Below are 20,913 nucleotides of genomic sequence, written 5' to 3' on the forward strand. Positions count from 1 at the left end.
ATAAATCAGGTTGGTATATATATTGCATGATGAGATGAAGGTTTGAGCTGAAATTACTGAAGGTCATGTCATGTTACAGTTTGAGTCCAATTTTAAAAATGTATTTGTGAATGTCTTTGACTTTATTTTACCATAGCCTACTATAGTCCCACACTTCATTTAGATTTTTTTTCTAAAAGGGTGCATATTCTTTACAGAGAAAATATATTTTGCATGTTGCGATAGATGCTAGTAAAGACGCTACGGAAATTAAGTTGAACAAACGTAAGTGTAGCTGTCCTTGCACAGAAATACCAGTAGATGGAGGTAGAATAAATATTGTCCTTGATTTATCGGTACAATAAATTACTGCTATCTTGAACTTAGAACAATTCACGCACAAATATTTAGTCCGTTCCTGTAGCTTTTACGCTCTTTTCACACCTTACAATTATTTTTGACTTAGGCTATTTCATGCACTGAAAGTGACGGGTGAGTATTACTCACACGCAGGAGGATGATCCAAACTCCAGTAAAATCCCTCCCCCTGGGGCAGAGCAGCGTCCTGGTATAAAACCGCTCCTCTCCCCTCTCCTCATTCTGGTGCAAAATCTGCCTGGAGAGGCAGCCGCAGAGAGCTGAATCTCCAAAATCTCTCCAAGCTTTGACTTCTGCACACCTCCTTCTGTCTTCCTGTTTTTGTAGATGCTCTTTTGTAGTTAAACTTTTTATTATTAAATTCTGCATTAAAATCCGTGTCCATCCACAAAATGACTAGTGGCCCACTGACGGGGTTGCTGGTTGCGCTGTGCGTAAGTAGCGCAGTCCACTGCGCCCCGAAGAAGAGCAAAAGACAAACGGGTCAGTATCAGGTGTATCCAGACCTGCATGACGCATCTGCTCTCTCTCCAGGTAAACACAAGTTGTTTCGTGTGCGAGTTTGTGATGCTTTTAAACTTACTGATTGGAATGAGATGTGAGATGTTGCATCTAATATGTTTGTTTGAGAAAGATTAAACTTAGCTAACTGCAACTTTTAAAGTGTTATTTCCACGTTTTTACTCTTTAGACAGTTGTGAGGAGAATGGTAACTCTTACAGACGGAACCAACAGTGGGAGAAACCCTACCGAGGAAGTGTATTGGTTTGCACCTGCAATGGAGCAGCAGGCATCAAGTGTAAAACAAAGCCTGAAGGTCAGTCAAAATCTGAAGTCCAACTCTCCAAGCCAAAATCAACAATTTCAGACGTTTTTATTAAAGAACTGATAAGCAAAGTAAAAGTGCTCAAAAGATCCAGATGTTAGATTTGAGTATTTTTACACACATGCAGGACAACAGTCCAAGATAGGCTCACAATAACTCTTGACCTTTCTGTTTCCTCCGTTTTTGTCTCAGCGGACGAGACCTGTTATGATAAGGACAATGCCCGGACATACCGGGTGGGAGAAATCTACGAGAGACCAAAGGACGGGTTTATGTGGGATTGCACCTGCGTTAGCTCTGGGAAAATCAGCTGTACCATAGCATGTAGGTTACACTTTCATTCTAAAGCTCACAGGTCAAATTTCAATGTGAAACGACAGAGGTCTTGTTTATTAATGCTGCAACACTGTGTTGCCTTTTAGTGTTAGATGTGTGTTCGAGATGCAAAAGTAATATTTGATATGTCAATAATAAACTGTCTGATCCTTTGGGTGATTGACAGACCGTTGCCATGACAGTGGGAGGTCTTATAAAATTGGGGAAACTTGGCAGAAGCCTCATGAGAGCGGTGAATACCTGCTGGAGTGTGTTTGTCTTGGGAACAACAAGGGAGAATGGACATGCAAACCTGTGGGTGAGTGTCTCCCCTGAAAGCATTAAAACACTTTTAAGCGTTTAATCCTCAACCATGCTTACCCGTTGCTTTACTTTTTATCCTTGCAGCTGAAAAATGCTTTGATAGCTACTCTGGATCATCGTATCTGGTTGGCGAGACCTGGGAAAGGCCATACCAAGGCTGGATGATGCTGGATTGCACCTGCTATGGAGAAGGAAATGGACGTATCAGCTGTACCTCAAGGAGTAAGTACGAATTAAATGGGCGTTTAAGCAAATAGGCCTGGTTTGATTTTCAGTGCCAGCTCATTTGTCATTATTTACAAACCAGACCGTTGCAATGACCTTCAGACCAGGAGGTCTTTTGGGATTGGAGACACTTGGACAAAGACTGACGACAAGGGGAATGCTATGAAGTGCGTGTGCTTGGGTAACGGCAGGGGAGAATCGAATTGTCAAGGACAGAGCACAGGCCGAGGTGAGTTCTGTTAAAGGCAGTCATGTAAACAAAAAATATCCTCTCCTTTTAGTCTTTGACATTGTTTTATCGATCTGTTAACAGGCCCTGGTGTAACCCAGGCTCTGCTGCATCATCACGTGCCCACCACCGAAGGAACCTGCCGCACAGACTCTGGTTCCTCATACTTTGACGGGCACCGCTGGATCAGGAGCCAGGGCAGCAAACAGATGTTGTGTACATGTCTGGGCAATGGAGTCAGCTGCCAGGAATGGGGTGAGGGTATGTTATAATGGGACAAAAAAACATGCTTCCTACTGAAAACTAGGGTACCGCTGTAGTGAAAATTGAATTTTGCGCAAATTCAATTTCGATTTCTGTCATTTTACGTCTGTTCTTAATAAATTATTTCCTGTTTGTGTAGAGGCCAGGAACCAGGCGTATGGTGGCAATTCTAATGGCCAGCCGTGTGTTTTCCCATTTGTCTTCATGGAAAAGACGTACTACTCTTGCACTTCAGATGGACGCACTGATGGGCAGCTCTGGTGCTCCACAACATCCAACTATGAGAGAGATCAGCAGTATTCCTTCTGTACAGAAAAATTTGGTGAGACTCTGAAACAGAGATGTTGTTTTTGTCTTAACAATGACAGTGACTTTGTTGAGGTATTGTGTTGACTTTTGTCAGTTACTGTTATCCAAACTAGAGCTCGGGAGTAACTATATAAATTTCTGTGAAAATTGCAGCCGTTGTGGTGACACAAGGTGGGAACTCCAACGGTGCCCTTTGCCACTTCCCATACCTCTACAGCGGTCGCAACTACACAGACTGTACCACCGATGGCCGCCGTGATGGCATGAGATGGTGCGGTACCACCTACAACTATGACGTGGACCAGCGTTTTGGATTTTGCCCCATGGCTGGTCAGTGTGAAGTGTTCAGATGTTTTGTAGGATTTCCAATAAATTCACAATATTAAGCAAAAAGATTCAAAATAACTTTATCTAATGTTCATTCCTAGCAGAATGTGTCCTGTGTAATTTAATATCAAGACGAATCAGAATGGGTCTGAGTTTATCTCACCCAACACATGTGGTTTGGTTCAACCAAAGCAGACTTGCTGTTGTGAAAATATGCTCCTTAGAGTTATCTCTTCCTGTTTTATTAGACTAAATGTCATTTTTCCAGGGCAAATAATTAGTGACTATGAAAAACGTGTTGGCAAAGACTATCACATCCAAAAATGTAGCACAGCTCTAAACTGAACTGTTTGAACTGCATGTGCAAGAAAAAAAAAAACACAGTTGATTGTATGCATTTTATTACTCTTTTCCTAATTAGCCCATGAGGAGGTATGCACCACCAATGATGGAGTGATGCATCGTCTCGGAGACAAGTGGGACAAACGGCATGACGTCATGGGTCACATGATGGAGTGCACTTGCCTGGGAAATGGCCGTGGAGAGTGGAACTGCATTGCCCATTCGCAGCTGCGAGGTGAGACAACTGACTCCATGTGGAGTTGAAATAAAGATGATTTAAAGTCATCTTGAGAAGATGCGCATATGAAAGCTTTCCAGTTTAGAGAGTAAATTCTCGCTTTTCTCTATGTGTTCAGACAACTGCGTTGTTGATGGCTTGACCTATGAAGTCAACCAGCAGTTCTCAAAGCGCCACAATGAGGGACACATGATGAACTGCACCTGCTTCGGACTGGGACGCGGCTACTGGAAGTGCGATGCTATAGGTTGGTTTGTGGCTCACTGCCTTGGCTGGTCAATACTCCACATGTCCACATCCAACCTTCTCTGTTCAACCAACTCAACTTTCCCATCTGCTTGGTTTTTCTCTACTAGATCAGTGCAGAGATCAACAGAACAATGCGATCTATCAGATTGGAGAACAGTGGGACAAAGTCATCAGTGGGTATCACTACAGATGCACTTGCTTTGGCAAAGGAAGAGGAGAAATGGGATGCGAACCCCTGCAGGCCTACCCAGGTAAGAGAAAATGCTCTTTCATAAACATCAGAATTTAGCTGTTTTTGTGATAGCTTTTTTTGGTCACAACATATTGGGGTTTGTGGCACCTTTTGGAACACAGCAGAAATGTTTCCTGCGTAATACACAATACATACATAAAATCTTCATACACAATTTTTAAATATTTACTTTTTAATGGACAAAAAATCATTCAGATTTGCATGTATTTTCTTTTCTTTTATGTTTTTGGGTGATTTAAGATTCTCCTGCATAACAGTGGGAAATGCTGACATAAATTTGTATCTGTAACTTTAACAGATGCCTACATTTCTCGTGATAAATTCCTTCATTTCCCACAATCCGAGTGGATACCAGCAAGTTTGATAAGCCACCTCGGTGCCTAGCTCACAAACGTAAAAATCTACCTTTGTGGACGTCGGCTTTGAGTTTGCATGGACCTCTGAGGAGTGAAGTATGTAGGAGTATGTTGGGGGTCCTTAGAGCATTTTATTTTTTGCAGTTTGCAACTTCACCACAAGATGTCACTAAATCGTACACGTCATTCCTTTATGTTAACGTGAAGGTTTTTTTCTGTCATCATAACTTACCAAACTGTCAATAATTATAAATACATTCAAAGCTTAAAGGCTTTGTTCAGTATTTGCAATTATTGTTAGATAATAGATTCCTCACAAATGCTTTTTTTTTTTTTTGAAAGTTACCTACCATCCCATGTTGTATGTAAAACATAGCTCCTGTTCCTGTTTGGTGCATAAAGGCTGGATTTGTTTTTTTCAGTCTCAACACCCCTGTCATTTCCTTTAACCTTTGAAGTTTAAAGTTTGTGTTTTTTCTCCTCCCCCACCTGTTGCTGAGTAATGTTTGTTGTCCTGCTCAGATAAAATATTTCATTGGACAGGCAAAAGTTTTAGAAAACCTCCTGTCCTTATTTACACAAAAGTTGCCTAAACTGTTACTTTGAACTGAGTCGAGGAGCTAATGTTGACCTAAATAGGGACAGTTGTGATGCTTATCGTTCTATCAGGGCCCTGTACTGTTTGTGCAGGGTGAACAGCCAGTGAGCCCGTGCAATGAGTTCATATGCGAACGAGGGGGCCAATAAAAGTGATGAATATAGCATGAAGGTGCCATTTCAGACTGTAAGCCGTCAGTAGGTGTTGAGCCGGTTTAGCATCGCCTGGTGGTTTGATTCTGACCCAAAACTCTGAATCGCTTAGCTGTAACTCATCAAACAGTCCCCAGGTCTCCACCGCAGGTCACACTGTCATGTTACTCACAAGTCTTTTTCTTTTTCTTTATGTAAGCCACATTTTCATTTTGTGCTTTTTATTGATGTTTCTTCCACCATTTGCTGCCAATAACTCCTCAGGCGGCTCAAGACCCGTCCAGGTGCTTATAACAGAAGCAGGAAACCAGCCAGATTCCCACCCCATTCAGTGGAATGTGCCACCGTCTACCCATGTCACCCAGTACATCCTCAAATGGAGACTTGTAAGTCACACTGAGATGTTTAGAAATTTTATCTTTCCTGGTGATTTTCTTTTGTGAGAATGCATAGAGTTTGAGGCTAAATGTTGCGAATGAGGTGGAAAATCTTTGTTGATTTAGTCCAATGTTTGAGTCCATGAACTCTCTGTGACACACACTGTCGTTCCAGCTAGTTTACACACATTCCCTGTGCAGGTGAAGCCCTCTTTTGAGTGCTTCCTGTCCAAATGCTGCATATTTTTTGTCTCTGAGTTTGGTTCTATGATGGACTGTAACCTGTCTAGGTTGGACACCGTATATCATCAAATGACTTCTGGGATCATTAGTTTAAGTTGAAGAGCTCTCATAGATGCAGTTAGTTTCATTTAAAAAGCTTACTCTCACCTCTGTTTATGTAAAGCTTCTCAGCAGCATGAGAGTAAATATTCTTTATCATAAAGAGTCTTGGAAGTCTTCAGCTCTTTGTCTTTTTACTCTGTCATGTAGAAAAACAGTCGCAACCCATGGAGGGAGGTCATCATTCCTGGAAACCTCAACTCCTACACCATCAGTGGACTGCGTCCAGGTGTGACCTACGAGGGTCAGCTGATCAGCATTATGCACTACGGGCAACGCGAGGTCACACGTTTCGATTTTACAACCGCTTATGGCTCCTGTAAGTTCACTGCAGGGTTTAACAGTCTTTGAATGCCACAAAATCAAGAACACTTTCTTAAAGAAAATGTTTTTTCCCCCTACCCAACTAATCTCAAAAAGTGGAGACATGGGAAGGAGAGACGACGCCACCTCCGCCAATTGTGGACATGTCTGAGTCGATAACAGAGATCACCTCCAACAGCTTTGTGGTGTCGTGGACCTCGGCTTCTTCTACCATCTCTGGCTTTAGGTTGGAGTATGAGCTCATCGAAGAGGGGTCTACACCAAAGTACCTGGGTGAATTAATTTACTTTGGAATAAACTTGAAAAGCACATTCACATTTAACTGTTTGAGTTGTGTTGTAACTAATAACCTGTTGGGTGTTTCATCAAACCTTTTTGTGGTTCTTCAGATGTTCCCCGCACCACCACGTCGGTCACCATTAGCGATCTTGAGCCTGGCCGCAGATACAACGTCAGCGTGTACGAGATGCCCGAGGGAGACGGACATCCGAACCTCATCCTGACCACCTCACAGACCACTGGTTGGAAACATTTCTCCCACTCTTCTTAAATAACAATAATATTTAGAATACATCAAATTTTATCCAACTTTGTAAAAATTTGTTTGCATAACTTCCCTAATTTCTTTTTTTTCTCTGCCAGCTCCTGACACACCCACTTTGCTTCCTGTGGATCAGATCACGGAAACCTCCATCCGCATCAGCTGGAGCAGACCTCAGGCGCCGATAACTGGTAACAACTGACTTTCTGCATTTATTACTTGAAATGTTTGGGCTATGTAAGTCAACTCCACGCTTCTGCTCTCAGGGTACCGCTTGGTTTACACTCCGTCAGAGGAAGGCAGCAGCACCGAGCTCATCCTCCCTGACTCGGAGACTTCAGTGACCCTGGTGGACCTTAGCCCAGGTCTCCTCTATAACGTCAGTATCTATGCTGTGGAGGAGAACCTGGAGAGTGAGCCTGTTTCTGTGCGGGTCAGCACGGCTGGCTCGCCAAAACGAGGTACACATTATAAATGGCTGTTTTGCAAATAAAATAACTGCACAGATAATCAAATTCAGCACCCATGTATGAGGCTGGATGGCTCTTTGGTTTAGCTGGTTACAATTCTTAAAATGACGTGGAAGGTTATTAAAATGAGCTGTCAGGTATGAGTTATATACAGTACAGACCAAAAGTTTGGACACACCTTCTAATTCTATGGGTTTTCTTTATTTTCATGACTATTTATAAGGCAAGAAATCCCACTTATTAACCTGACAGGGCAGGTTGACCTATGAAGTGAAAACCATTTCAGGTGACGACCTCTTGAAGCTCATCAAGAAAATGCAGAGTGTGTGCAAAGCAGTAATCACAGCAAAAGGTTGCTACTTTGAAGAAACTAGAATATAAGGGGTATTTTCAGTTGTTTTACACTTTTTTGTTTAGTGCATATTTCCACATGTGTTATTCATAGTTTTGATGCCTTCAGTGTGAATCTACGTACAATGTCAATAGTCATGAAAATAAAGGAAACTCATTGAATTAAAAAGTGTGTCCAAACTTTTGATATGATATAACTTCATTAGTAACTTAAATATTTTTCTCATCTTCTCAATCTAGGTTTTGACTAGCACGTGATTTACAGGGGGTCCTCAAAGCCTTCTGAGATAAAGTTTTAACACTTGGAAAGACAAATGCTTATGGAGCCAACACCCCTAAAGCACAAACACCTCATCAATCTTTAGCACATAATTTAGAAAAGATAATAATTTCTTTTACTTCCTTGTGGCTGGACTGGGAAATTTGTTCTTGAAAAATAAAAACAGATGTTGTAGGAAACGACTATTACTTTAATTCCTTCTGTTGCTTTAGTATTTGCTGTGGATTTTCCACCTGGTTTGAGCCAAACTTAGGCAAAAACTCCACTTGGGAACTGTTAAAACCTTTATTGGACTTACCTTTCAAGTTTGGAATTTGAAAACAAGCTGGATGTTTCCTTTTTGATCATTATAAACAGTTGTTTCTTTTACTATTACCTTTCTTCCTTATCTAATATCAATATGGTAGAGGCCTTGCAAATATTTTAAATATCATTTGCTTCATGATAAAAATAATATGTACATAACGTAAAGGATAACTATTGGGTTACACAGATCATCAAATACCAATGAGGCAAAAGTCTTAGCTGTTCTAAACCATAAAGTGAGTGTTCAATCTTTTAAGAAGTAATGCTTAACAGATGTTTGTTCTCGAGAGTTTCAATAAACGTTATGAGAAACACCTGATATTTAACTATGTGTGACCAAATCTTTTCCTCTCCACAGAAAAGATCCCAGCTCCGACCGACCTGCAGTTCTACGAGGTTTCGGATACCAGGATCAGCATTACTTGGACGGGTCCTCCCACCGAGGTTACCGGCTACAGGGTGGTCTTCTCACCAATGGGCCAGGACGGCACCGAGCTGCGGCCTCTTCAGCTGCCCGTTTCCCCCAACGCGTACGCTGAAATCACCCATCTGCAGCCCGGCACGCTCTACCGCTTCTACATCTACGCCGTCAGAGGCGATTCTGAGAGCCAGCCGCTTGTTGGAGAAAAATCCACCAGTAGGTGGCACTGTTGTTTTTTTTTTTTTTAAACTTCAAAACTCAGATTATAAAAAAAATCATCAAATTACAAAACACATGCTGACTTTTTCACATGGGTTATGTCTTATTTCCCCCTGCAGAACCTGACTCACCAACAAACGTACGTTTCACTGACATTGGACATGACAGCGCACTGGTCATCTGGGATGCTCCCCGCGCTGTTGTTACTGGTTTCCGCCTCCTCCTGAGCATCGAGGGCTCCAACCCCGTTGAGAGGAGAATCCCCGGAGTGGTCACACAGTACTCTTTGAAGAATTTGCGCCCAGACACACAGTACACGGCACAGTTACACTCTGTGCAGAACAATAAGCTGAGCGAGGGAACCACTGCGTATTTTACTACCGGTCAGAAAACTTTCACCCCAGACTAGAACATCTTTTTATGTGGAGGTTTTACTCATGTCTTCTGTCTTGTTTCCAGCTCCTCGGATGGGAAACGCTCCTCCTTTCAGCACAGAGGTCACAGACACCTCCATCGTTATTAGCTGGACGCCTATCCACAGATTCAGCTACAAGGTAGGTCATCGCCCTTTTGCTCTGATAACTCCAAAACTGTCGCAGTTTTTATGCATCAATGAAAAGCTACGTCTCCATCTTCAATGTACGAAGCTGATTAGTTGGGCAACTAACCCCAGGAGATTAGTCGTTTGCTGAAATCTCAGCATGTCGTTTTGGTCAGTTGTGAGGAGATTTTAGGTATTGTGCTAAATTTTATGAGTATCTGCTGATCACAATGTTTTCTCTTTGCTTTCTTCAGCTTTCTGTTCTCCCGAGTGAGGAAGGCGAATCTCCTAGAGAAGAGACCTCGGACTCTGGGCGCATTGACATTGGCGGCCTGTTCCCAGGAACTCAGTACACCTACAGCGTTCAGCCCATTTTCAACGGCCGCAACCGTGGAAACCCCATCACCCGCAACGTTGTCACCAGTGCGTCTGTATTTCATTTGACTGGAGGAAAAACACAGCCCTGATAACAACTGCTCAACATGAATCTTTGTTAAAGTGTTTATAATCAGAATGATGTAATGCTTTTGTGAGCCAACGCAGCACTGTTTAAACAATCTGGCAAGACCTTAACAGCTGCATAAAATCCTTTCTCTTGTGCAGCTGTGTCTCCTCCAACCGACCTCAGAGTGGTGTCCAACCCGGACACGGGAGATCTAACCGTCTACTGGATTGCCTCCAGAACACCAGGTAAATATTGACTAAGCACCCCACGCACCGCCAAGCTGTTGGATGGGACCAAGTCTAGACCTTGGCTTTAGATCCCCAATCCACCTGGACAAATGTCTCTATTACCTCTATCTCACTATCATTTGAAAATGTGTCCAACTTTTTCAAAATCTTTCACTCCCCTATTTTCTGCAGGGATCTCTGGCTACAGAGTGACAAGTGCGCCAACCAGTGGCCACAGAGGGAACTTTTTGGAGGAGTTTGTAGCACCGGATCAAAACACATGTCTTCTAGAAAACCTCAATCTGGGGGTGGAGTACAACGTCAGCGTATTCACTCTCAAGGGACCAGTGGAGAGCGTACCGATATCCACTGTTATCACCCCAGGTAGAGCCACCAGGAAGATCATCTTTCCCTGTTAACCACACAGCTGTGCCAAAAGAAAGTGTCTTGTTAGTAGGCAGATTGTTTCTTTATTGAAATAATCAAAAGCTGTATCTTTGTTCTCGTCTTTGGGCCAAAGTTTCAAACCAAAAATCTCAAAGCTCTGTAGGTTAGGAACAAAACCTAGAGCAGCAGCACAGTAGGCCCTGTCTACCTTGGTGTTAACATGTCTTCACCTTTTAAGAAGCCTGATTTCCTATAATTGTTGTAAAGCTCCTGATCAACTGTTTTTCAGCCAGTCTACAGGTAATTGTACACAAGTGAAAATATCTTGTGGATGAACAGAATCTGAAAGTTCTACTTTTAAGAATCTGGGAAAAATCGAACCCTCTTTAAAAGACCATAAGAAAGGTTGATTCTTATTACAATGAAGTGGAGGATAAAGCCAAATGTTTTGTCTTATTTTGGCAAATACAACAAACACCACTGCTAGTTGTTTTCTATCTCATGCAGGGACAATGTTTGTCAAACATTAAGCCAGACATTAAAAACCTTCAAGAAGGTTTTAAATTTTTGTGCAAATGCAGTGCTAAATACTAAAACTAACATGATCACTGGTTGAGCTGTGAACTGCATGGAGATCACAGTTAATAGATGATGGGATCAAACTTTCCAGCATGGCCAATAACTTTAAACATTGCATGCATTTTTTTCATTTTAATTGATGGTTATTGTTTTTTTCATTTGCTGTATTGTTATTTGGCATGGCTACTGTTACACAGTACTTCTCTGACTGCTTTAATTGGTATGACAAGTTGCTGGTGTAATTCTATTCTCCTTTCTGTCTGATTTCTGCTTGTGCTTGGGAACCGGTCTAACCCCTTTTCAGAAATCCCCATCCCAACTCACGTTGACTTCGTCGACATTACTGACACCACCATTGGCCTGCGCTGGACCCCTGTAAACTTTACCGCCGTCATTGCTTACCGCATAACGGTAAAAACCTCAGGCGAGAGCATGCCCATCTTTCAAGATATGGTGGAGGTGTCTGCTGGTTATTACACGATTCACGGCTTGGAGCCCGGCGTGGACTATGACATCACTATCGTCACAGTTACAGAGGAGGGAGAGAGCAAGGCGACCACATACACAAAACAAACAGAAGCTGGTGATTTCTTTTTTACCACTTAATTAAAGGGGAGGGACGGGAAATTGAATTTTAGAGACATAGCAACACACTCTGCATTTTATTTGTTTGACACTTGTGTCAATTTTTATGTGCAAATACAGATTCCTAGCAAAATCTGATTTATTCTTTTTATCAAATCAAACCATTCATATGCCTTTTGTTGAATTTAGCTGTAAACTATGCATAATGTCTCGTTTAACTAATGCCTTGTCGATACATAACCTTCAATTTTCCGTTCTTCCAGCTGTACCAGCTCCGACTAACTTGCAGTTTGGAGGTGTGGGTCCAGACCACATCCGGGTGACATGGACCATCCCCAACATCGCCACGCCCAGTGAAATTTCTCGTTTTGTAATCCGCTACCACCCCGTGAACACGGACGACGATGTAAAGGAAGTCAATGTTGGTGGCGCCACTAATACCTTCCTGCTGCAGAGTAAGACTACACGCAACTTATGGTGTCTGTTGAAAAAACAAAATTGCATGTTGCAACTATTATTATTTCTCTTTTTTTCTATAAAGACCTGCAGCCCAACACGGAGTACCGTATCAGTGTTGTCTGCGTCTATGGTGAACGAGAAAGTGAACCTGCTACAGGGACTCAGAGAACGAGTGAGTATTATGGAGTAGGCTGTCTTATGAAAGGTGATGTGAAAGCTGACAGAAAACGACAAAACCCCCCCAAAAAACTCAATTTTCATCATTTAAATGATGAAAACTATAAGAAAACTACATTTTCATGTAGTTTAGACCGTGCAGTATACCATCAGTGGATTTACATTGTTCCCAATCAGTGGTTCTCCAGACAATATGAAAGTTTTCGTGGGAATTTATGTGGATCCTAACTACTGTTAGATGAAAACCCAATGAACAGGAGATGGGTGATGCACATCACTTAAGACATAACTTTCCGATAATGCTCGTCTGCTAAGGATTTTGCTTTAATTTCTTCTTTTCTTCTCCCTTGTTCACATTTATTAACTTGAAACAGCCTCTGAGTCATTTCAAACCTTTGTTTTAGATTTCTCTCCAGATTTGTTTTTATGCTGACTTCCAATTCAGCTCAATTTCCTAAAACCTCCTTCCAGTTCTGGACTCGCCGACTGACCTGCGTTTCACCGACATCCGGACCAACTCCTTCACTGTTCAGTGGCAGGCTCCCATATCTCCTATCACGGGCTACCGATTTCGGTACCAGAAAACAAGTGGTGGGCGAGCCAAGGACGATAGGCTCCCCCCATCCAAGAACCACTTCACTGTGACCGGACTGGAACCTGAGGCTGAGTACATGATCTATGTGTACGCTGTCTATGACAATGAGGAAAGTCAACCTCTAACTGGAACACAAGCCACCAGTGAGTTTTTTGGTTTTTTGAAGTGGGATCCTGCAGCTTGATCCTTTAATCTTTGATTATGACTAATGTCGTTCTTTTACCTCTTTTCTGTTACTGCTTTTCAGTCTCTGATGCACCCACTGATCTTGAGGTAACATCATCCACACCTACCAGCATCACCATCCGCTGGGACGCCCCTTCTGTGGAAGTGAAGAACTACAGGATCACCTATGGAGGCACAAGTGTGTAGTCGTGATTAATTTCCAAATTTGGTCCACACTTTGCCAAAGTGCAAAGTTTGACAGTGACATTTTGTTTATTCGCTTGCAGGTGGTGAATCTCCCCAAGAGTTTACAATCCCAGGCTCCCAGACCACCGCCACCATCACTGGGCTGAGGCCCGGCACTGACTACACCATCACAGTTTATGCCGTCACAGCACGAGGAGACAGCCCTGCCTCCAACAGACCTGTCTACATAACACACAGGACAGGTATTATAATGTGAACAAAGCAAAAATACAGTTTTAAGAGATCTGATTGTTAGAAGGGATCTGAAGGTTTCATTAATTCCCATTTTATTCAGATACCGAACCCCCCACTGACATGAAGGTCACCGATGTGACTGACAACGGCATTAAAGTGCGCTGGTCTCCGCCTCAGGGTCCAGTCAGAGGCTACAGAGTCACAGTTGCCCCCAAGAATGGGTTGGGACCTTCCTACTCTGAAGTAGTGGCTCCCCGTAAGATATGCTATGTTCTTACGTAACGTCCCTAAATACTTAAGGTTATCTCCCTCAAAAACTGACCTATTTTATTTTTGCTTTGCAGAGACGACAGAAAAGTCTTTCGTAGGTCTGATGCCCACAGTTGAGTACGTTGTCAGCGTTTTTGCCTTGGGCAGTGGTGGACAACCCTCTTCTCCTGTTGTGGAGAATGCTTTTACTGGTTAGTGTAATTCAAACATCCAAAACTGATGCAAGAAAAGGACTGCTTTGATAAAAAAAAATGTGTTAGATTCTGTTAATAAGCTTGCAATGACATTCATATGTAATAGAAAAGCATACTTTAAATGTGGCGTATGACAGAAGAGAAAATCCCTGAGAAATGTCAGAAAACAACAGGATAGGATGGACATCTGCGGACAAGCCGCCATTACTCAAAATAATTAGATTCATTTTAAAGCTCCTTTAGAATTATTCCATCAATTAGAGACCAGTTTAGCACAAAACAGAAACAACGGATTTGCTGTTCTCAGTCTCTACAGCAACATTGTAAAGCTACAGTATGTCTTTTGGGATGCAGCCCTGTAAAGACGGTGTACAAATTGTGAACGTCATTTAAGGAAATGTACAGTTTTAAACAGCTTGAAGGTTGGAGTTAAAGAAATCTTGAAAGATGGAGACTTTGTGGAGTTAATCTCATTTTGGGAACAGGATGAGATGTAAAAATAGATGGTGTACAAAGCAAGTTAAAACTCTGGCTTTGCTATGAAAGGAATATTTCATCCTCCTTCTTTGTTGCAGCCATGGATCATCCCAAGGACCTGATCTTCTCCGACATCGACTCCACCTCCATGCGCATCACGTGGGACAGCCCCGACGGCACGGTGACGTCTTACCGCGTCTTGTACTCCAGCTCAGAGGAGGGAGAGAGAGAACTTCGCCCAGCCCCCAGAGGTGATCAGGACAGCGCTGTGCTAAGAGATCTCCGTCCTGGGACTGAGTACACAGTGAAGGTCATTGCCTTCAACGGCCGGACTCCCAGCACGCCTTTAGTGGGAACCCAATCAACAGGTAGAAATTTAGGAAACATATTCCTATGCATGACTGACATACATGCAAGCTTAATGTTCGCTATGGTGACTTTGTTTTAGTAATCCCTGCGCCGACCAACATGATGGTCTCTGAGGTTGGACCGTCTTTCTTCACGATTACGTGGCGGGCTCCAGACGCCCGCCTGACAGGCTACCGTGTGGTCATCACCCCAAAGAATATCAACAGCCCCCGCAAAGAAATGAACGTTGCCCCAGATACCACGCGCGTAGTTGTACCAGGGCTTATGGTAAACAATGTTTTTGTACATGAATGAAAAGTGAGATAAATGCATTTTATTCGGTGGTGGCACATCAGTAATATGTCTTTGTCCTTTAGGTTGCAACAGTGTATCAAGTTCAGGTCTACGCCTTGAAGAACTCTGTCACCAGCAGACCACTGGAAGGAGAGGCAACCACACTGGAAGGTCTGTGGCTTCTTTACTTCCCAAAATGTGTTCATCATTTACTTGCCAGGAGGAAGCCATTTTGTAATCTTTCTGGGTGGTTCCTGGTCAGAACCATTAGTGGAGTTATTGCCGGCACCAACTTCATGTCCTCGGTTTTTATCTCGTCTTTTAAACAATTTTTGACCCATGAATTCTGTGTTTGTCTTTTTCTTTACTAAACTCTCACCCTCATAGATAACTTTTCACCAGTTGGGATTTGGTGATCAGCTGAATCTGACTTTATTATAGAATAACTGCACTCAATTACACTGTAATTAATACAATCTAAATCTGACAATCTCATTGGATTGGGAGTAGTTTGCTTCATTTGCAGTAAATTTGGACCACTTTGAATTCAATAGACCGGCATATGAATTAGATTTGTTTTTCTTGTAACAGGAAATTTGCTTTTTGTTGTAAATTGGTGGCATAGAAAACATTTTTAAAAACGTAACCTATTACTGGCAGGTCAGAGGGAAGAGACCTCTATGAAAGCTTACTAAAACAGGGGGCCTCTTGGAAGCAAAACATAAAGAAATGACAGATGGCTTAAGACTCTTCCACCATGATGTAAACTGTTACATTTGTAGAGCTCACTGATCCGTTTGTAATTTGGTCAATACAGAGGTCAGCGCTCCTCGCCGTGTGCGGATCATCGATTCGGAGGAAACCTCTTTAACTTTGAGTTGGCGCCCCAAGGGGGAGACGATCACTAGCTTCCTTCTTGAAGCTACGCCTATGAGTGGTTCTCGTGACACCATCAGAAGGACCATCCCAGGGGACACATACATCTACACTTTGACCGGTAGGCCTCATGTCTCAGCTAAATGAACTGGTTTGTCATCTGAAGTGACTTGTTGAATAGGTCTCGCTTCACAGTGTGCGTTTTTGTGTTTTTCAGGTCTGCGGCCAGGAACCCTTTATTCTATTAACTTGTACGCTCTGAATGGAAACACAAGGAGCGCTCCGTTTACTCTCCGGGGTGAAACAGGTATAAAACAAGTGCCTTATCTTTTAACACACCTTGGGAAGCATCGATGTGGCAATTTTACATAATTTGACCTTTATAATCACACATGGGCATGGTTGAATAAGAAGAGTGACGCATAATAAAAATACACTTTCTCTTGAGTAGGTGTAAAGTTAAATTATGAGTTTTTATTTTTTTACATACAGTCTGTTAGTAGAAAGTCTTGGACTACACCAACATTCACAATAACAACACATAATGAATTTGTTGTAAAACTTTAGTTGATTTATTTGAGGTATACCTTCCCTTTTTAAGGTAAGAAAGGATCCCTGTTTTAATTGATGTTTTTGCTTATCAGAACATAAGTCATGAACTAATGGAGGGACTTTCTCCTTCACGACTTTCTGACAGAATTCATTGTTCTATAAATAATGGCAAGTCATTCAGGTCTGAAGCAGCAAAGCAGACTCAGACTACCATCATGTTTTCTCTGTTTTGGGGGCAGCAGCTATAGTCTAGCACATGATGTGTTGTTTAGATTTTTGTTTTAGCCTACTTCATGTTGTCGGTTGGGTCCTTTTAGGTGATTTCTTCATTCTGACTGAATGGGTTTTGCACTCTGCAGTTAAATCATGATTTAATAGGGCAATTATATTTAATATAGGGGCAACTCATTTTCTACTGTAAATGAAATCCTCATTTGTTGGGAATATTTTTTTTGAAAATAGTTCATGACACACATGATTTTTTTTCTTCTTCACAGTTAAACCCGTGGTCCAGGCTCCTACCGGCCTCCAGTTTACATCTTTGACCCCCACATCCATCTCCTTCACCTGGCAGCCTCCTTCCACACAAATCACCGGATACTACATCACCTATGAAGAGACTGGAAGAGCCCCGCAGGAGCTCAACCCACAACCCCACGTTGGCCAAAACTACGCCACCATACCTGGTAGGTCCAAATTATTTCTTGTCCAAGTAATATAATCTAATTTCAGAGTTAAATAGTACCAAAGTCGTCTTAAAATAGCCACCCTTTGTATTTTTGTTTAGCACTAATGAATTAACTGGACGTGATATGTGATGTTTCTGTTCAGCTCTGAAACCAGCCACAGAGTACATCATCAAGATTATCGTCATCCAGAATGGACAGAGGAGCACACCTCTGGTGGGAAAGATCAGGACTCGTAAGTATTCAGAATATTTACCTTTTATATTAAAAACAAAGTGGTTGCAGGTAAATGAGTTGAAAATGTCATATTTGAGCCTCTGCTTTTATTTGCTCAAATGCATTTTTTTATTTGCTACAGTCAAGCAGTGTTTGACTCTTAAACATAATACCTATTTATAGTTTGAATGTCTTCACAAATGCCATTCAAAAATATATGCGTGTGTTTGCAACGCTACGTCATGAAATAGTTGAATTTTAGTCCAAAGCTGCCAATGTGCTGCGTCCTGTGTGGCTGTGATAAATTAGCTTCACCGTAGCTCTGCCTCATCTAACCAGCTTGCTTCCCTAACCTCGTCTCTCCCGCCCAGAGTCAGACTCCCTGCTTCCCCAGCCTCTGCCGCCGCCGTACCGCCCCGGGGCTGGCGACCAGCTGGATGTGCCCGAAACTCACTTAGACAACCAAGTCCAGTTTACAGGACCCAATCAGGATGTAGTTGGGGGTCAAAGCCAGCATGTGGAGTACACAGAGTTTAACAACAATGGAGGCAACCCGCAGTCGCCCAATGAGCAAGTCCGTGAGCCCCTGGTCTTTCTCCCTCTCCCCGATGCAGAAGGCCGTAGGCAGCCTGTTGTGAAGCTCAAATTTCCCATCAGAGCCTCGCTTTTTAATGCGACAGGAGTACCACAGGAAGCCCAGACTCAAACCAGCATCTCCTGGAAGCCTTACAGGCAGAGCAATGCCTACCTCCTGTCCTGCAATCCCCTCACAAGCAGAAATGAGAAGATGTTCACGGTGAGGAGTGAGACCCAAAAGATTTTAGTCATGCATGTAGCATGTAGCCGGAGTCATGTAACTCATTTCAAATTCAATCAATTCTCGGTCTACAGGCCCGCCTGCCAGGCACAGCCACCACCGCCACCCTGATAGGACTCACTCCTGGAGAAGACTATAACGTGATAGTGGAGGCGCTGCTGGGAGCACTCAAACACAAGATTCTGGAGCAGAGAGTCACCGCTGGAAACACAAGTAAGCTCAGTGTTCAGGGAAACAGCGATGCAGCGTCTTCAATGATCTGCTGGGGATCTCCAAATAGGACAGACAAAACAAAAATGTTTTAAAATATAGCATCTCTGATCTGTTTGGGAGAATATGCAGCAGAAACAGACTCATAGTCGTTACTACTGTAATGATATTAAATGTTGGGATAAAATATTACAAAAACTAATTAGAAACATTTTTTTATCTTATGAAAAAAATGACAGAAAAATTGTAAATGATGTTCTTTAACATTAATGAAATTTGTTGTTGAATTTTTCTTTTTTATTATTCTACTTGTCAGCATAAACTTCAGCACATGGATGTAGTTCAGAAATGTTGATGCTTCGCAAGTTATAGCCCGTTTTACAGTTCTAGAATTGCTAAAGAAATCTAAAAGAAATGTTTACATCCTGTTCTTTTCAACCAGAAAATTCTCACAAAAAGAACCCTTAAGATGGAAAAATATTCAAGATAAATATGAAACAATTTGCAACACTCATATCAGATTTCATATTTCTAGAGACCTGCTTAGATATTCACCATTATACTACTGAAAACTAAACCGTGTTTATAAGCAGACTACAAAAGTGATGTTGATCTGTGATTTTTTTTTTTTTTTAATTCTCAATCCTAATCTTCTGCCAGGATCGGGTGGAGTCCCCACCACCAACGACCCATGCTACGATGCCTTCACTGCCACCTACCACGACGTCGGAGGCGAATGGGAACGCCTGTCTGAGACGGGCTTCAAGCTGTGGTGCAGGTGCCTGGCCGGCGGTCACTTTAGATGTGATTCGTCGAGTAAGTTTTGGGGGCGCTCACATATGAACACAACCGAGCAGGTTTCTCTCGACTTCCGTAACAGTTTGTTCTTGTATTGCAGAGTGGTGCCATGACAACGGCGTGAACTACCGCATCGGAGAGCAGTGGGATCGCCAGGCCGAGAACGGACACCTCATGAGCTGCACCTGCTTGGGAAACGGCAAAGGAGAATTTAAGTGTGAACCACGTAAGGCTTCTTTCACACCCAGAGACATTTTCTGACGTGATGAGGCGTTTCCAGTACAGCCGAGTTTTACTGTGCGTGACTTTTCACACAGACGTGTCAGTGTGTTATGATGAGGGCAAAACCTACCAGGTGGGCAGCCAGTGGCAGAAGGAGTACCTAGGCTCTATCTGCACCTGCACTTGCGACGGAGGACAACAGGTTTGATAAATCAACCTTCACTTCATTTGTGGTGAATTAGATGGAGCCCTAATTGACGTGTAACCGTGCATGTTTGTGTCTCAGGGATGGCGGTGTGAGAACTGCCGCAGACCAGGCTCTGATGTCACCCTGTTGGAGTCTGTTAGATATGGAGAAAACACACTTCGAAAAGTGAGATGAATATTATTATATTCTTTTACAAGTATTGAATATAGTTCTTTTTGCCAACTCCTCACGTTGACGTTGCACTCTTCTAATTTTTCAGAATATCCATTGCCCCATCGAGTGCCTCCGACCTGAGCTGCTAGCGGATGGAATCACTCATCAAAATGCTCAGAAGTAACTTCTCATACGGTGGCGTGACTCTTGCGTTCGCTCCGTCACCGCCTCAGTTGCTGCACTGTCTCACCTTGTAGAAGCCATGCTGTTAGTGTGACTGCATTATCACTTTCTATGGCACGTTCACCTAGCTTCCTGCCCTGCTGCCTGATCTGTCCAGATCTCTTTTTCAAGCCAGTCAGTTCACTGTTGAAAACACCTGCCTAATGACTGAACTGAGGGCTCTAATGACCCATTACAGCTAAATGTAAATAAGGTTATAAAGGCTACTTATCCAGCTGGCATTTGTTTTCCATTGACATGTTTTGGATCTACTCATCATAAAACATTGTCAGAAAGTAAGCACTGTGTTTAAGAATGCAAGTAGTTAGCATTTGTAACTGTCTTCAAGCATCTGGTTCTTTCTGTAACCCTTCGTTTTAAGGTGGAAGGGTCGCACCGTGTGTGATTGACGAACTTCAAACATCTTTTTTTTTACCAGTTCATCCCTTTAATCACGGTATTCGAATGTTTGAGCTAGGCTGTGAGAATGTGAACCGGTCTATTTTTGTACTTTGTCAGTGACAAGGTGGTTTTTGTCTTTGACAAAAGTCCCTTGTTTTAATAAAGCTGGAGAGATTCTAAATTTTGCATATTGTGTGATCATCTATGTTATATTTTTTTGTTCTGCATACAAACAGAAACTTAGACACCAGGGGAATAACTGAACGTCCCCTGGTGTCTTGTCTTGTATAAAGCAAATAAACAGATTTTTTTCTGGGTAGTTAGCTTGCATGCTAGCAAACCTTGGCTTGCTAGCATGCAATCAACTGCTTA

General features: G+C 42.5%; 1 protein-coding gene across 4 annotated transcripts; it reads left to right on the top strand.

Annotated features, from left to right (window-relative positions):
* The first annotated feature begins 585 nt into the window (after positions 1 to 585).
* On the top strand, positions 586 to 20,727 carry LOC102237427 (fibronectin-like). 4 transcript variants are annotated; one of them, XM_023331702.1, is made up of 46 exons: positions 586 to 891; positions 1,049 to 1,174; positions 1,376 to 1,507; positions 1,686 to 1,817; positions 1,907 to 2,044; positions 2,130 to 2,276; positions 2,361 to 2,537; positions 2,680 to 2,862; positions 3,003 to 3,179; positions 3,598 to 3,753; positions 3,875 to 4,003; positions 4,113 to 4,256; positions 5,629 to 5,750; positions 6,234 to 6,402; positions 6,504 to 6,680; positions 6,797 to 6,928; positions 7,050 to 7,139; positions 7,215 to 7,409; positions 8,714 to 8,992; positions 9,115 to 9,378; positions 9,455 to 9,549; positions 9,791 to 9,959; positions 10,140 to 10,226; positions 10,401 to 10,592; positions 11,479 to 11,757; positions 12,023 to 12,214; positions 12,301 to 12,390; positions 12,867 to 13,133; positions 13,238 to 13,354; positions 13,443 to 13,604; positions 13,697 to 13,852; positions 13,941 to 14,057; positions 14,636 to 14,905; positions 14,986 to 15,173; positions 15,263 to 15,350; positions 15,997 to 16,176; positions 16,273 to 16,362; positions 17,105 to 17,293; positions 17,439 to 17,528; positions 17,881 to 18,305; positions 18,401 to 18,539; positions 19,197 to 19,352; positions 19,435 to 19,560; positions 19,652 to 19,758; positions 19,843 to 19,929; positions 20,024 to 20,727. In XM_023331702.1, the coding sequence occupies exons 1-46, from the start codon at positions 750 to 752 to the stop codon at positions 20,099 to 20,101; spliced, it is 7,347 nt and encodes a 2,448-aa protein (XP_023187470.1). In that variant the 5' UTR covers positions 586 to 749; the 3' UTR covers positions 20,102 to 20,727. The 4 variants fall into 4 exon arrangements, with proteins under 4 accessions (XP_023187470.1, XP_023187471.1, XP_023187472.1 ...); XM_023331703.1 differs by having other exon boundaries at positions 2,361 to 2,531; XM_023331704.1 differs by lacking the exon at positions 11,479 to 11,757.
* The last annotated feature ends 186 nt before the right edge of the window (positions 20,728 to 20,913 follow it).

The sequence above is a fragment of the Xiphophorus maculatus genome, chromosome 4 (genome assembly GCF_002775205.1).
Source record: "Xiphophorus maculatus strain JP 163 A chromosome 4, X_maculatus-5.0-male, whole genome shotgun sequence".
Classification (NCBI taxonomy): domain Eukaryota; kingdom Metazoa; phylum Chordata; class Actinopteri; order Cyprinodontiformes; family Poeciliidae; genus Xiphophorus; species Xiphophorus maculatus.